Below are 12,866 nucleotides of genomic sequence, written 5' to 3'. Positions count from 1 at the left end.
ATATATAATGCAAGACGTAAATTGGTACATAAATACCTAATACAGTTGGTCCTTAGTCCTTGGAGGCGCCTACAAAAGTCCCCACTTCTTCTCTATGGGAAAACCGTACTCCATATTGAAGGATTACCGCATATACAGTATCCTCAACTTGGAAGATCGTACGGTTTTACTGTAGAAAAGAATTGGCACAAACATTTGGGAGCACAACCAATTAACTTTGGCCACTGTTCATGCAATATAAGAATACATACAAATATTAATATATACCTATTTATGTACTAAATAATTATTATATATTGTTATGAGCAAGAGTTCAAATTGCATTATGGTTATAAAGAAAGATACAGATACACAACTATAAAAGCAAATGGAACAAAGTTGAACATATTTTGAGTGCATGAACTCTTTTTGGGAACTTTTTGAGGCTTTTTTTTTGTAAGTGAAGCGAAGAACTTCGATCGAATATCCAATGATTCTAATAACAATAACAAAAGGTATAAAAAGTATATAAACTCATGTAGCTAGGTATATTATCGAAAATTAATAAATCCCAAAAAATATCTATATCAAAATAATAAAGAATTTTAATGAACCCCGTTACATAAAGAGCAAACATAAAGGCTAAAATAAAATGATAAACATCACTTCATTCATACTTCGTACATCTAAAGAGCTTACCAATGGAAGCAGTCAGTCAAGCAAGAGCAAACTAAAAATGATAATAACTAGTAATTGTTAATATTTATGCGCTTGCGACACAAAACAAGCAAATAAACTATGTACAATGAAAATATATTTACTAACGAATGTTATTTTTAACCAAAGCCAATGGTCAGATCTTGGGCTCCAGCCCGAAGCAACTGATCCCCGGTCCCTCATGTAATCTATGAATCCAAGTATTTAAACTGAAACCATGCATAACGAGTATAATATCAGACATATGAGTATTTTAAATATGCCTAAGACACATTGTATACAATGACTGCTAGACCGACAAACAAATCGTTCGCGTGAACGACAAATAATACGAATAACTCTGGTAATGAACCCTCGCCAGAGGGCTGACAATATAAAGGAGCGAGAGCCTGTACATTAAGTTAAACATTTTGCTGGCTACGAATGGAAAATTAACAATACACAAACTGACATACATGTATGGAAATCTAACAACACACAATAAAAGAAGTAACAGATAATAAAGGACACACAGACCAAAAACTCTTGTTCTACCATTATTCAGCGTGTATTTTGTGCTTCTTTAAAAAACTTACAGACTAAACACACTTGCGAGTGACGTACAAAAACGATTACCGACTAGCTTAAAAATTCTGTTCAACAAATACGAGTACACGGATTGCAAATACGATGGCGCAGCGACTACTTGTTCAGTCTTCTCTTGGCAAAGATCTGGTAGATGCCCAGGCCAGCGGATAAGGTGCCAATGGCGCCCACCTGCAGCGTGGACAGCTTGCCGCCCCACAAATATCCTTTGGGCAGCGTACTGACGGCGTGCACAAAGTCGAGTGAGATCCGAACGATGGACACCATTTCCAGGCGGTGCTTGGTCAACGTTTTCACGTCCAATCTATGGATTTGAAAGGTTTATTAGTTTTCATTGGTAGTTTTCATTAGGGGACCACTTACTCGTTTACATTTTTCGTTCGGTTCAGTTTGTCCTGATTCAATGAAAAATTGCGCATTGTCCTCATAAGGTTAAGGTACACCGAAAGAACCCAGAAAATAGAGTTGACATTGTCCCAGTTATCCGCATTCTTGACATCCACAATCTTGTGCTCGGCCAGCCAACACACCTTCTCGATGGGATAGTAGAGCAAATCCACTATGTTGGCCGTCACTCCCAGTACTTGCATCACGCGATCAGGCTCATTTTCGCCCAATCCATACTCCAAGGCATATTGGATCATGGGTATGTCGTCGATGAGGCGCAGGGTGGCTCTCGCACCAGAGATCCTCGAGCTGGCGGTGGCGTATCGCTTGGCGAGATCCGGATTCCGTTTGGCATGGTAGCCGGCCACCAGTTTGGCACTGTAGCACAATGCCTTCATCACCTGCAAAAAGGGTAGTTAATTTCGTATATTTAATAATTGTTCTGCGCATTTTGTTAAGCCGTGTGTTTACTTCATCACGAGAGTTGGCATCGCTGTTTACCTTTTGCGTCTACCTGACCCCAATCGCCAGTCAGCCCTGCAATTTGTGGAATTGCTTGGTTGTGACAAACAGATAAAATACTATCAGCGATAAAAGGAATACAACGAATGCCACAATCATCTCGTTCGATGGCCGCCAGTGGAGTGCTCCTGGTCGTCCTGTCGCATGGGCATGGGTATGGGTAGTTTCATTGTTTACCCATTAGTGGTTCAGTTTGCTTGCTTTGCCATCAATGAATTAATTATACAATTTGAATACTAATGTCACTATTCAGAACTTCTAATACCTTACAAATATATTTTTAGATTGTTGAATATTTTAGCCATTAATGAATATTTTACCATTGGTAAAAAGGTTCGATCTCTGTTTTAGATAAAGTAATATATGAAGGTATACTTCAATAAAGATCTCTGTTTCCCCTGAGCCTTCTATACTCCTTGAAAGGGTATACAAGCTGGCGGTGGTGGAAATGGGTGGATCGCGTGTTTCCCGATGGGTTGTGGCCCAAACAAACCTTTCGCTCATAACGAATTATCCGCTTTATCTGGCAGCGGGTTAAGGGTTTGCCGGCTATAGTATTGAGCATTATCTTAACGCGATCGCCGCCAAACTGCGACTGATAAGCGGAAAGCGAAATACATAATCCATTGCGAATATGAAAGAAGTGAGGCAAGGTCCAAAACGGCGGTGATTTCCTTGTTCAAGACCCCCAGACGAATGCCAACATCGATGCCACAACAACAACAACATGAAAACCTGTTGGTTCAGTTTCGATTTCAATCGAGCCCCTCAATGGACCAGTCCCCAAAACGGAAATACATGGAAACCCGTCAATGTGCCACGATGCATTTTTTAAATTTGCTAAAACACTCGCTTGGAAACGTAAACAACACAGGTGTGTGGCCATTAATTGGAAATTTACTCGGCAGTGCGGGTGTGTGATTCCACCCTTTTAAGTTACCTTATCTCGCCCGCCATAGGAATCGATAATATCACAGAATTCGTTCACAAACTTTGTAGTACTGCCCATAATGTCGCGTTTTTCAAGAACAGGTACTGTTTTATATCAGGCAAAAACTCCAACTGAGATATCGCAGCGAAAACACAAGAAATTGTGAAGCGCGGTCGGGAATCCAACAACACAAACAGCTGACTTTCATCAGTGATGGCGAAAGCCAAATAAACTAGCTATCTCTTTCAAGATTTAGAATTAAGTTAAAAAAAAGCCAAAGAAATTGTACATGTAAGGCGAACGTATTGTAGCTTATTTAAAAGTAAACTAATTTATATATAAATAAAAATATAAAATTAGTTCATGAAAATAACACAAGTGTTATAAAATAATAGCTGAAAAAAAAGCCATATTGCCAGCACTGAAGAAAACAAACTTGATATAAACAGCTGTTGCAGCCGCCTAAAATCGATGAATGCATATCGATAGCACAACCCAACTCCGCTGTCAGCACTATAATCGAACGCATATCGGACGCACTGCAGGACGGGATCAGGATACGGATATAAAGACGGGTTTCAGCGAGGATAAGACGCAACGATGAGCCTGCCCAGCGCCAGCAGCCACGCGCATGCTGCCTCGCCCGTCTACAGTAACAGCAATAACAACAAGTCGAGTGCGAGCAGCAAAAAGACCTCCTCGAAAAACGATTTGCTACGCTGCGCCGTGGGCCTTTTGCTGAAGCAGAAAAACTACGTGGTAAGTGAAGGATCCCCACAATATCAAATTCCACAAAGTGTAAAAGTATTTAAATCCGCAGAGCAACGAACGATTTCGGCGCTCGGATTTTCTGTTGCTGCAGAACAAGCAGCAGTTTGCGGTCAACAAAATGCTGGACACGGATTTGCACGGCGGCAATAGCTTCACCTTTTCAAATGTCCAGGTCATCACCAACAACCAGCACACCGTGGACCAGCAGTTTGGCCGGTTTTCACAGTTCGTGGAGGCCCAGGCCGAGTCGCTGCGCCTGGAGATGAAGCGCTTTTATGGACCCATGCTGTGCCACTTCTATCTGGATCTGCTCAAGGCTCGCGAACCGCGTGGCGCTGTGGAGTTGTTGCGTAAATACGCGCACTTGGTGGCCCCCGTGGATATGTACGATGCACCACCGCCCACCAAGATAAACGGCTGCTCCACAACGGCCAATGAGTCCACTTTTAACATACGCTTCGCCAAGGAAGCCCAGGACACTGGGGACACAGAACTGGACTACTTCATGCGCCTGGTGCAGATCCTGAGTGGCTACACACGGCTGGAGGCAGCAGAGTCGGACGACACAGTGGCTCATTTTCGATCATCAAAGTACGAACTACATACTACAGCTCTAGTTGTGGATAGGATATGCGTTTATCTCCAGCGGCGGGGCCATGTTTTAATTATGAACCTACTCTACACCTGGCTGCATGTCCATATAGTGGAGAATGAGCAGCGCGCCTTTACAGAGGATCACCTGCTTGGCTTGACGGATGACCTGGAAGGTGAGGATGCCGAGGACGATGTGGTTGCCAAACCAGCAGTAACCCTAAATACCCGCGGAGACATAAAACCAAGCAAATCAGTCGCTGAGAAGTCAAACCGAAAACGACCCGCTGAGGAGCCAAACATAAAGCTAGAAACAGACATCAAACAGGAGATAGATCAGGATGAATCTGCGGAGCCCAGCAAATCGCAATTGAATATAGACGCCTGCATGGACACCCTTAAATCGGCCACTGAACAGATACTCAAGTCGCAGGTGGAGTTGCCGCGATTTCTCAGAATCAGTGAACGTTCGCGGGGCCTCACCTCCGCCCACCTGGATCCCAGTGAGTGCCACCTGTTGGGCGGCTTCGACAATTCTGCCGTACAGCTGTGGCAGCTTAACCAGAGCAACTGCCGCGGCAAGAGCCTATACAGACGCTATCCGCAAATGCAGTGTCCCTGGGAGCTGAACAACTGCGTGAATCAGGAGGATGAGACGGAAGACGACAGCAGCAGTGACGCGGATGTCAAGTGCTCTGAGGAGGAGAGAAGGGAACGCAACAGGGCGCGACATTGCAAATATGCCGACAACTCCTAGTAAGTTAATCGTCCACGTTCAGTATTGGTTTCGTTTATCACTTTTTAATTAACTAAATTTCTTTTTAATTAGCAACGAATACGGCGGCTTGCAGCTGCGCGGTCACACAAGAGGAGTCACCGGTGTGCGCTTCTCCGCCCACTACCCACTCATGTACAGTGTGTCCAAAGACGCGACCATGCGGTGCTGGCGTGCCCACAACCTGCATTGCGCTGCCATATACAGAAGTCACAACTATCCAATTTGGTGCTTGGACGAAAGTCCAGTGGGCCAGTACGTGGTAACGGGCTCCAAGGATATGAGTGCGCGCCTCTGGTCGCTAGAGAAAGAACATGCGCTCATAATTTACGCCGGGCACACGCAGGATGTTGAGGTTGGTCGTTTAACTTAAAATATGTTAGAACTTTTAGTTAAAAATAATATATTTTCAGTGCGTTGCGTTCCATCCGAATGGCAACTATATAGCCACCGGTTCGGCAGATCACTCCGTCCGCCTTTGGTGTGCAACAAGCGGAAAACTGATGCGTGTCTTTGCCGACTGCCGTCAGGCGGTGACCCAGCTGGCCTTTAGTCCAGATGGAAAGATGTTGGCCGCCGCCGGAGAGGAAACGAAGGTGCGAATATTCGACTTGGCCGCCGGAGCACAGCTGGCTGAGCTCAAGGATCACTCGGCGAGCATTAGTTCTCTTTCCTGGAGCACGCACAATACGCACCTGGCCACAGCCTGCAACGATGGTACATTGCGATTGTGGGACATCAAGAAACTATCTCCCATGAGGTTAGCTATTTGTGGAAACAACGTTGCAATTTGTACTTATTTATGTTGATCTATATTGGTTGCTCCACAGCGACAACAGTAGTGCTGGAAGCTCGTCATCAGCTACTGCGAATCGTGTGCTTACTCTCAATAGTTCCTGCCAGCGCTTGGTCGATGTTTTCTACGGGACCAGCAAGACGCTTTACTGCATCGGCACCTGAAGAAAATTGATATGGATGCGGACCGAATTTTGACTTTCTAATGACTTATGTTTGAAAATAATTTATTTATAATAAGTCTGTATAATATTATTGTTACTACCGTGTGAAACAACTCTTTTATATGAATAATTCTCTCGATACAACAATCCGTGATGTCGTTAAACAAGATTGATCTTTGAAAGCTACGTGGTTTTGTTTCTGTTAGCTTTCGAGTGGAATACAACGAGTTGGTTACAGAGTAATGCCTTTAACTGCATCGCCTACTGGTCACAGCTAAAGAATTTCTTTTAAAACGAAGACATGGCATAATTATTGAGTGTAAAAAATTTGTAAATACTAAAAATAAGACGAGCATTACAGTTCAGAGTAATCGAATTTCAATTTTGTATTTTACCTAATATTCTAGAATTATAACAAATATGATGGTGCAGTTAAAGTTATTTTTTTAAATATAATATGAACATTTCACCCAAAACTAAAAATTTGCATAACTAAATAAATCTATAAGTATCAAAATAAATATATAACTTTTAGATTGGATTTAAATAGCGATGCATTTAAAGACATTTGACTGTTCTTCCATAATTTAGGTAGTTCCATATAGGTTTAGGATTGTGTAACATACATTTATATACAATTATTTAGCTTGGAACCTCTATGATTTTGGACATACGCACAGCCCTTTTGGACAAAAGAACATTGAACTTAATTTTAAATAATGTTGGAGTCATCAGCAGCCTTCTGATCGTGAGTTACATGCAATGAATCAATTGAACAACTATGTATAATCAAATTTCATAACTTATTTAAATGAGCTTGTCTACGACCCAGCGGGATGTTACAAATACGTTATCTTTATCCAGTTGGCTTACATATAATTACTTATACAGCGTAATGAAAGTGAGCAAAACATGAATAAATAATAAATAGCATGCATATGGTACGCATGTCGACAGCAGCAGTCGCATTCCACAGCACACTGGGTAGCAGAAGGCCTAGTATCACAGTGTCTTGTTATGCAGAACCAAAAGTTCTTGCCAATTAAGTTGGGATATAATCCCACCGTGAATGCCTTATAGATCAAGGTTGTTGCTTCTGCTGCTGCTTAAGTTGCCGCTGAATAAGTTGAGTATAAGATTGTAGCTAACAAGTATAAACGCATCTATCGTTTAAGACGTCCGCGCATAAACTGCAAGGTCTTCGCCATTAGAGGTGCCTTCTTGGATCGCGCTGGACCAGCTCCTTTTCAATAAAGAATGATACGTAAATATCCATTTTAACCACTCTCATTACATTCATTACTTACCCACTTGGGCCGTGTCTCTGGTAGCGGCCAGCACACGCAGTCGGGCATCGCCCACCTTGGCTGCATTTGGAGTCACGCTGGACAGGGCGGCCACTCGGGCGGCTGGAGTGGCAATGAGTTTGCCCTTGGTTCCATATTGCTCTTGCTTGCGTTGCACACTGCGCGGCGGCTTCACCATTGAGTCCACAAACGCCAATTGGGTCTTGCGTACAGGCGCCTCGCTGATCTTTTGCGATGCCTTGATGCTCTCGGCCAGAATGCTTAGTTTGCGATCCTTCTCCTCTTGGCAGCGCTAGAAGAAACATTTTGTAGCGGTTTAGTTGGTGCATTAACTTATGGTCATTGCGTCCCTACCAGAAACATTTCGCGCCACGTTTCCATCTCTTCACGACGCTGACTGCGGCAGTGACGTTGGACATGCTGCTGCCACAGGACATCACTGTCATCCATCAAATAGGGATTGTACTCCTCGAAGTTAAGCAGCTGCTGGGGAGTGGCGCGCTCCAATACGGGACGAAGGACCTCAAACGGCACGCCGCCCGTGTACTCCAATGCTGCAAAACGATTAAGATGGTTATTTACATTCGATATGTTCTTCAGTGAGCTCTTACCATCAATATTCTTTTGCAGCACGCGGGTGCAGAGATCAAAGAGGGAAGGTACCTGCAGAATTTGACCAGTTCTCACACCCGAATAGATCTTGGTGCTAAAAGTAAGGAAAGTTGAAATACTTTGTGCAAAGCATTATAAAATCCCAGCTAACCGCATAGTTTTGGAGGAGATGCCCTGCGCTAGAGCTTCTGACTCATTAAAACGTGATGCTTGCGCCCTATGTGAGCCACCCTGGTTAAAGACGACGTCCATAACTGTCTGATTTAACGGCAAGGGCTTGTAGTTGTTGGATATGGTGGGCAGTTCTAGTGCAATGTTTGGATACAAGGGCTCCAGCTTAGCCGTGGATGCCAGCAGTTCGGGTTTCTAAAGAATGATCAGGTGTTAACACGACTCTTAAAATTAAATTTCAACTAATTACTTTGGTGGAAGTCGGTCGACTGCTGGCGGAGTAGGCCTCTCTGGATGATCCAGCAGTCGTGGGTGCTGACAAAACTGACGAGGAAGGGGCTGTAGTTGGCTTGGCGACAAACTTGCTCTTGCTGTTGCTGCTGCTCTTCTTGCTGCTCATGGGCATGTTGAGCAAACCAAGAACATCGTCAAAGTTGGCACCCATGCTGGAGTCAAAACCATCAGCGGAATCTTCCTCAGACTTCGATTTGACTTTTGGTACCTTGGCCTTTTGGGACTCGTCCTCGTGGCGTTGGGGACTATGGGAGCGCTTCGATGACTTGGAGGACGATGACTTGTGTTTGCTCGACTTGTCCTTGTCCTTGTCTTGCTTTGACTCGCTGTGCAAAGTCTTGTCCTGAAAAATATCGTATGAAGAGATCACCTTGCTTTGATTAGGAGAAAAGCTCACCTTTTCGTGCTTGCTTTTGGTGTGGTCGCTCTTGTGGCTCTCGGATTTGCTGCTCTTGTGACTGCTACTGGATTTGCTGGAATCCTTTGACTTGTGCTCGCCATTTGACTTCTTCTCTCTGTGCTCCTTGGCCTCCTTGTGGCCCTCCCTGTCCTTATCTCTATCCTTGGACTTGTCGTGGCGACTGCTCTTGTGCTTCTTATCCGAGTCAGACTTGCTCTTGGAGTGAGATCGGCTGCTGCCGCTACGCTCATGCTTGGAGCTCTTGGCATGCTTTGACTTGTGCTTGCTGGTGCTCAGATCCTCGCCACTGGATGAGTTGCTGCCCTTGTTCTCCTGGTCGGGATCCTCATCGCTGGACTTGGACTTGCCCGAGTCCTCTTCGTTGTGGCTGGCTGTGGGCGTAGTTGCAATGGAAGGATCCTCCTCCGCCACCATGGCCTTCCACTTGGTTACCAGCGTCTTGGCCGCCACGCCAACTTCCCCGCTGATCTTGCGCAGGGCATTCACCGTCTTGCCAATTCCCGTCTCCTGCAGGTGCTCGAATTTGATCGGCAGGTTGAACAGCTTGGTGATGCAGTGCAGCAGCTGCTCGGCGTTAGAGCAGGTAGCGAAAGAGGTGTTTAAGAACGATTAGCAAAAGAACGTGTGAGTGAGTGAAAGGTCAGCGGAAAGAAGAGCGACTTAAAGTCGCGAAAAGTGACCTTGGCGGAGGTACATACATATGTATGCAAATTTCACAAGGTTAAGTAAGGGAAAGCCAGGTCAGGTCAGGTACATAGGAGTGAGGGTACATGGCTACGAAAATGAGGGAATTAAAGAAATAGACGACCGTAAGCAGGGGATCAAAGGGATGCGAATGCGTTGCAAACGGAGAGTAATAACTCACCCGTTGTTCGTCCTCGCCGTGCTTCTCAATGCTGCGCTGGTAGTGGCGCACCACGTCCACCAGATTGCTGGTGGAGGCCATCGCGTCGTCTCAAACAATTCCGCACGCAACGAAATGAAGAAAAAAAATGGCACGCAGGCAGACTTTGTTGTCTGTTCCAGTTTTCTTTTACACTTTCAATTTTCAGGGAATACGAGGTAAACACACGCACGCACGGGCACACACACGCACAGGCACAAGTGCGCGCACACACACACACACGCGTAGAAGCCTCCGGTCGTGAGGCAATTGGTTTTAAGTTATTTTCAACAGCATTACGGGCCTTTATAACAATTTATTTGACTTTTGCTTTTGCCAGGCCAGCAGCGTTGGAAACTAAATGAGATTTGCTTTTGACGGCGTGGCGTTTGTCAACACTGGCTCAACCAGCTGTCGGCCAGAGTTGCTCTACGTGCCAGTAGGCTTGTACAAACATTTGCTGAATTCAACCCTGATCATACAAATAATTTACTTTTTTTTAAATTATCTTTACAAACTAGATATAAAATTAAATTACTTGTTATTTACGTTTTACTACTTTACAATTATTTTGATCGTGCTTACCACCATTGTTATCGGTTATCGATTGTCCTGGCAACAGCTGATTTCTTTTGGCGTCTTTTTGGTTTTGGTTTGAGATAATCATTGGTTTGGCGCCTTTACTTTTAAGAATCCAGGATAATCAGTGAGTGTTACTGAGTGCCCAAGATGTCCGACGACGATTGCGATATATTCAGTGCTGCTCGCAAGCGTGTTCCCGTAAAAGGTAAGCTCTGCACTAAAGAAATACAAGCTTTTAACTTATACCTTTCCTTTGCCAGCTTTGCCCAAGGAATCCTACAACCTTAGCAATGATTCTTTCTCCAAGGAGGTGGATTACGATTTCATTGAAGACATCCCCAAGAAATCAAATAAGACCAGCAAACGAAGGCCCGCTGCAGCGACGCGGGAAAAGCCACAGGAAACTCATGATGGTGCTTCGCCTCCAAAACAGAAAAAGCAGGAGGCTGTGGAGCCAGAAAAGGACGAGAGATCCGAACGCTCCCTGTCACCGGTATCCCAGTTGATATTAGAGATGGAAAAGAAGAAAGCCAACGATATCGCGGATGTGGAGAAGCATGCCAAAAACAACGATGTTGGTCCTGTGGCCAGACGTACACGGTCATCGCTGAATAAGGCGGAAATGGCGCCACCAACTGTGCCCGCCACTGTAAAGGTGCCCACACAGGTGAAACCGAAAAAGCGCGGTAGAAAAAAGGGAGCATCTTCGACAGCCATCAACGTGGAAACTGTGTCCGCTTCGGTGGTGTCCTCATTGGCAAACATCGTGGCTGTAAGTTGCAAATTTCCAATAGAGATCTTCGTCATTTACAAAATATCTTTGTAGAGCTTAAACAAGAACAACGAGAACATCAGCAGACGGCGGACGGTGGCCGAAGTTGCAGCCCGTTCCAAGGTGGTGGACAGCATTGATCTGGTATCAGCGGTAGCGCCGCGAGTAGAGGGCTTTGTAAGTCCTCACAAAGAAGTTAATGCTACCCAATAAGGCTAATAAAAAACTTTGCTCCTAGGTTAATCTCGACTCAGAAGACGAGGCTGTACCTCCTGCGGCCGTTGAGGAAGAAAATATTTTCGACAATGCCAATCCCACCATAGAAGTAGCTTTGTCTTGGTAAGTGATAATAAACTGGTCTTATTGCACGTTAAATATAAATATTTATACACAGGCTTGGCGAGATCCAGATGTATAAACTGCGGCAGCATCAAATGTTTAAGCATCTGTTCAAGGAAGTGGCATCACGCAATGGGGTAGATGAGAATGATATTTCGGTGGATATGTACTACAACTTCGTGGGACCCGAGGATACGCCGCACAGCATTGGTCTCAAATCATTTCACACGCTCAGTAGGTGTCCTATATTCTTATTAAATTTTGTAAATTACACACCTTTCTAACAGCTGGCCATCCCACCAAGTCCCATAATAACAAACATGTAGCTGTCAAGAATGACAACAATCCGGAAGCTCTTACTAGGAAACCCAAAAAGTTTCAAGTCAAAGTCCAGGCGGATAAATGGAAGAATCCTTTGGTGATGCCCATGAAGAAAAAGGATACTTTTAAAATGTTATATATCAAGTGTGCTGAAGAGCTGAACTGTGATGCCCGACTCATTAGGTTATTGTAAGTATTAAAAGCTGCGAAAAGTAAAAACAATCCACTGACTTGGAGTTGCTTTCAGTTTTGACGGTGATTTGCTGGATCCGGAGGATACGCCAATAAACCAGGATATGGAGGGCAACGAAGTTATAGATCTTAAAATAAAGGTTTAGATTTTTAGCAATTTTTCTATGAACCCGCACAATATTTTTAAAATCAATTATTATAATTTTATTAACCAAAAGCTTATTGCTGTGCAAGATTTCTAGTTAAAGTATTTTATTGTTAAATGTGTCTATGTATGATTGAATGCTTCAAATTTACTTTATCCGCAATAGATTGTATTTAGTGTAACATACAAAATTGTTTTATTTAATCTAAGAAAGAATTTATTTAAATTCCATTACATTGCAGTTAAAGAAAACGCAAGCGTATTTAAACTTCGACTAGATCTACGCAATTTGTCACCAAGTGGAGCAGCGGGCAACTTCCAAAAACCCTCAAGCATTCATTATACACCCCTAATATTTTGTTTATCTAGCATATAGCGCACTCACACAGCGCTGGAAACAGATCCCAAATGGTTGTTTATATTGACAGGAGGAGAGCGGATGCTGTTGTGGGGGATGGTTTGGGGTGGCGGGCAGTAGTTGCCTCCTTCCACCGGCTTCGCTCTCTCTCTCACTCACTCTCTCTCTCCGTGGCTCTCTCGTTGCTCTCGGTTCCTCATCCTTGTGCAGTTTTCCTTGGAATTTCAGTGCACAAATTCTGACACACCAGGA

General features: G+C 44.2%; 4 protein-coding genes across 5 annotated transcripts; 2 read left to right on the top strand and 2 right to left on the bottom strand.

Moving 5' to 3' along the window:
• Window positions 1–1,227: 1,227 nt before the first annotated feature.
• Window positions 1,228–3,315, bottom strand: LOC6537865 (peroxisomal membrane protein 11C). 2 transcript variants are annotated; one of them, XM_002098370.4, is made up of 3 exons: window positions 3,131–3,315; window positions 1,645–2,069; window positions 1,228–1,585 (listed from the first exon to the last, which is right to left on the bottom strand). In XM_002098370.4, exons 1-3 carry the CDS (start codon window positions 3,197–3,199, stop codon window positions 1,378–1,380), a joined length of 702 nt encoding a protein of 233 aa, XP_002098406.1. In that variant the 5' UTR covers window positions 3,200–3,315; the 3' UTR covers window positions 1,228–1,377. The 2 variants fall into 2 exon arrangements, with proteins under 2 accessions (XP_002098406.1, XP_039231172.1); XM_039375238.2 differs by lacking the exon at window positions 3,131–3,315 and adding an exon at window positions 2,684–3,020.
• Window positions 3,316–3,625: 310 nt separating this feature from the next.
• On the top strand, window positions 3,626–6,399 carry LOC6537864 (transcription initiation factor TFIID subunit 5). The gene is made up of 5 exons (XM_002098369.4): window positions 3,626–3,880; window positions 3,942–5,239; window positions 5,313–5,613; window positions 5,672–6,018; window positions 6,089–6,399. The coding sequence occupies exons 1-5, from the start codon at window positions 3,722–3,724 to the stop codon at window positions 6,216–6,218; spliced, it is 2,235 nt and encodes a 744-aa protein (XP_002098405.1). The 5' UTR covers window positions 3,626–3,721; the 3' UTR covers window positions 6,219–6,399.
• Window positions 6,400–6,572: 173 nt separating this feature from the next.
• LOC6537863 (transcription elongation factor B polypeptide 3) lies at window positions 6,573–10,292 on the bottom strand. The gene is made up of 8 exons (XM_002098368.3): window positions 9,888–10,292; window positions 8,999–9,586; window positions 8,558–8,944; window positions 8,288–8,502; window positions 8,136–8,230; window positions 7,879–8,078; window positions 7,525–7,816; window positions 6,573–7,460 (listed from the first exon to the last, which is right to left on the bottom strand). Exons 1-8 carry the CDS (start codon window positions 9,966–9,968, stop codon window positions 7,381–7,383), a joined length of 1,938 nt encoding a protein of 645 aa, XP_002098404.2. The 5' UTR covers window positions 9,969–10,292; the 3' UTR covers window positions 6,573–7,380.
• A 132-nt stretch (window positions 10,293–10,424) lies between these two features.
• LOC6537862 (uncharacterized protein CG4449) lies at window positions 10,425–12,442 on the top strand. Its single transcript, XM_002098367.3, has 7 exons — window positions 10,425–10,692; window positions 10,748–11,259; window positions 11,314–11,436; window positions 11,498–11,598; window positions 11,654–11,832; window positions 11,886–12,108; window positions 12,167–12,442. The coding sequence occupies exons 1-7, from the start codon at window positions 10,635–10,637 to the stop codon at window positions 12,255–12,257; spliced, it is 1,287 nt and encodes a 428-aa protein (XP_002098403.1). The 5' UTR covers window positions 10,425–10,634; the 3' UTR covers window positions 12,258–12,442.
• Window positions 12,443–12,866: the final 424 nt, after the last annotated feature.

This window comes from Drosophila yakuba, chromosome 3R (genome assembly GCF_016746365.2).
Source record: "Drosophila yakuba strain Tai18E2 chromosome 3R, Prin_Dyak_Tai18E2_2.1, whole genome shotgun sequence".
In the NCBI taxonomy this organism is placed as follows: Eukaryota; Metazoa; Arthropoda; class Insecta; order Diptera; family Drosophilidae; genus Drosophila; species Drosophila yakuba.
Note: the sequence above shows the minus strand (reverse complement) of the source record. Positions and strands in the feature narration are given on the sequence as shown.